Genomic DNA, 3498 nt, shown 5'->3' with positions numbered 1-3498 from the left:
GTAAGGTTTTGAAAAAAAAAATAGCAAAATTTGGTTGTGTGAAATTACATTTATGTCCCATATTTCTTATTCAAGTTTTGAAAAAAAAATAGCAAAATTTGGTTGTGTGAAATTACATTTATGTCCCATATTTCTTATTCATGTTCTGTATTAATTAGAGGGTTAAAATGGTAATTTTACAAATTTTTGGTTGACAATGAATGTTTTATTAATTAGTAAAGATTAGTAAAGATAAATATAAATGATGTTATTATTTTTTTGTTCCGTTTATTTGTTTCTCTCTCCATGGAGGGTATATGCTTAGTTAAACGTAGAGGTAAGCATATTTCATTTAGAGGCTTTATCACAGGAATCTTTATTTATTACAGATTTTTATATATTCATGTTTAATTATAAATTTGAAGTATTATTTTTAATATACGTAACATTTATTATAATTTTATTATATTTTATTGCCATACCCTTAGTCGTGTCCGTGTTCTATTTTTTGAGATTTGTTGTGTCATCGAGTCGCGTGTCATCGTATCCGTGTCCGTGCAACTTAGATGATAACAGCGGTATGAAAAGGAATGCATCATCTAAATAATTGTACAGGTAAATCACCTTTGGCTTTTGTTTGGCAAGATTTTATAAGCACCTTTGGCAGCCTCGTCACTCACTTGTCTGCATTGCCAAGTAATTCCTCGGTTTATTCCTGTTCCACAATGCCAGAAGAAGTTGACAGCACTATCGAATCGTAAGAGCTGCTAAAATTAGATCTGCAAATCCATTCTTTGCTGATCGCAACAACTCTGCAGAAGAAAAACAAAGATGCCAAGTTATGCACGAGAACATGAATATGTAGGAAACAACAACAGTAACTGAAAAAAGCAGAAACCCTGGTTCCATCCCTCCTTTCTTACATCCAATTAGTTTTACTTCAATCATTCTTCTCCGCGGATCAAAGCAGAAACCCTGGTTCCAGTTTCTTTTTAAGTTGGACTACAAAATATGGAAGTCCAAAGAAGTTTGAAACATTGTCCACTCTTTCTAGTGCATATTTGTAAACTCGAAGTGACATGAATCGTCTTTGCAGAGACGAGTAAGTATCAAAGTGTCTATAGTTTTATAGATTCCCATGACAATATTTACACAGAGGTAATTTCTCAATAGCTTGAATACAATCCACATTCAACTTTGGAGCAACATTAAATTTCAATAAACAGAACTAAATTCACTTTCCAAAGAAAAAGGCAAAAAGAGAGCATAGCATTAGGGGGAAAAAATTGACGATATACTTCAACCAATCTAGTGAACCTTCAGTTTAACTGTTTGAATGCATCACACTCACGCCGAGATGATTTCATTTGTTCCATTTCGCGGTTTCAACCAAACTCCACTCTCATCACATGGGAAGAAAGTGAGCCTAGGGCATCTAAATTTCTCCACATATGTTAAATGTGGAAATGACATCTGCAGTTCATTCCAGTCCATCTTTACTTCACTCAAGAACTTCAGACGTAATATCTCAACTGTCCACTTGTCATTCTCCTCCGCATGACCTAGATTTCGAAGCGGCCCTCCTCTAACGTAGAGCTTTTTTAGGCTCTTAGGCCTACCGGGCACCAACCAGCTAGGTGCTGTCATCCTAGGATAGCACTGAAGGTCCATCTTCTCAAGTTCCTCAAAATATTCTCGATTTTCCTGAATATGAGTTTTGGTCCCAGTTGGTCCTCCCAGCTCTGGTGCAGCATTGGCTTGGATGGATAACCCTCCCCACACTATTGTCAGCTTTCGAAGTGATTTAAGATGTTGGAAATCAATTAGCTCTTGTTTGCTGGGAAAATCTTCCCTGCTAGTGCTGATTGTCAATTTCCTCAACTTCTGCAATGCTGACAAATCCTGAAGAGTACATGGAGTATCATTCTTATGATATTCGCGAATTATGAATCCTTTAAGAACTTGAAGTTCTGAGAGCAAGGCAATCCCCTTAGGCATATGCTCTAGCAAGTAACACTCGGACATATCCAAGTGTGTGAGATTCTTAAGCAAGCCTATTCTTTCCGGAAGTACCTCTAAGTTGTGACAGGTACTGAGATCCAAGATCCTCAAACTAACAAGCTTGCATACAGAATCAGGAAGCTCCATGATCCTCGATATTCCTCGTAGACTGAAGAATATCAACTTTACCATATACTGCAACCCGTGGAAGAATTCAGTGTCATCTACTTCAATGTGATGCTTAGCTCTGTTGTGCCACCTTCCAAGATAAAGAACATTCACATTCCTCAACTTGGACCACTCCACTTTGGAAAAATCTGGATAGGACTCATTGACATTGAATATCGTCTGCAGGTTTTCTGGATCGCCATGAGCTCTTACCTGCATCAGATGCTGAGAACCATTCATCAAACACGCACGTCGAGACCATGAAAATTCGGTTGTGGGGTTCCCCTTATGGTCAAAACCAAAGAATCCCACTTCTTTGGCAAAAACAATCACCGCAGAACGAATAATAGGATTCATTTTAAAACTATGCACCACGGAAGGTCTCCGTTTCTTATTAACAGGTTCAACGCAGCCCTTCTTTGTTATTTCTTCAAATATACCATCAGCAATTTCCAGAACCGTCTCTTTGCCACCAACCGGAGGATTCACAAACCCTTCTCCAACCCACCATTGTATCAAAACCCTCTTCTTTACAACCTCATTCACAGGAAACACGGCAAAACACAACAAACAGAGCTTCGTAGTAACACGAAGACTGTTATAAACAACCTGAAATTCTTTATAAGCCGGGCTTTCTTCAAACACCTTACTGAAGTGTAAGCCAGACAATTTGTCAAGCACTTTGTTGGGATGATGGGACTCAATGCCAGTAGACAACAAAGACTTTTCCTTACTCAACAAAAGTTTATGTGGGGATGGAAGTAGGAGTTTCAGTTTGATGATGGTCTCGTTGAGCACCTGCAGTTTGGGCTGAAATTGCTTAGCTTGTGAGTCAAGGATGTGGGATCGCGTAGACTGCTGATACAATAGGTGGCGGAGGCTGTGTTGAGCCTGTTGGAGGATCTTGAAAAGATTACTTGCGCTTTCCTCAAAGTTCTTTAGTCCTGTAAATGCATGCTGGATGTAAGTGAGGTCTTTGCGTAATTTTTCAAATTGATTGGCCATTTCAAAGTGGCTGGCGGAGAGGTAGACTATGGCCGAGGAGAATTGGGCAAGGAGAGAGGGAATGATGGTTTCTCTGATTCTCTCGAGGGACAAGATTTCATTGGGATTTTCAGAGGAATTGGGAGTAGACATGTGTTAGACGAAGTCAGTATTGGAAGAAGGACAGCAGGCCAAACTGTACAGACAGCACAGCAAGCATTTGCTGACTCATGAACAGCAGGGAAAGGAATGTGCATGTGCATGTGTGCTGTCCGAAGTATTCCCATGCGTGCTTGGTTACTGCTAAAGCTTTTTCCCATGTGTGCTGTCAGAAGACAGCAGATGGTGCTGCTGCATGTGTGTGTA

The 3498-nt window shown here is 39.5% G+C and overlaps 1 protein-coding gene across 1 annotated transcript; it reads right to left on the bottom strand.

The window, feature by feature from the left end:
• Positions 1–1082: 1082 nt before the first annotated feature.
• LOC137744526 (disease resistance RPP13-like protein 4) lies at positions 1083–3285 on the bottom strand. The gene has a single exon (XM_068484322.2). It carries the CDS (start codon positions 3283–3285, stop codon positions 1327–1329), a length of 1959 nt encoding a protein of 652 aa, XP_068340423.2. The 3' UTR covers positions 1083–1326.
• Positions 3286–3498: the final 213 nt, after the last annotated feature.

Source organism: Pyrus communis, chromosome 12, assembly GCF_041283825.1.
Source record: "Pyrus communis isolate YQ-2024b chromosome 12, ASM4128382v1, whole genome shotgun sequence".
NCBI classification, from domain to species: domain Eukaryota; kingdom Viridiplantae; phylum Streptophyta; class Magnoliopsida; order Rosales; family Rosaceae; genus Pyrus; species Pyrus communis.
The sequence above is the reverse complement of the archived record's forward strand: the minus strand, read 5'-3'. Positions and strand labels throughout refer to the sequence as shown.

Excerpts from the sequence above, each read along its gene's own strand:
- LOC137744526 (XM_068484322.2), bottom strand. The coding sequence starts at position 3,285 with ATGTCTACTCCCAATTCCTCTGAAAATCCCAATGAAATCTTGTCCCTC.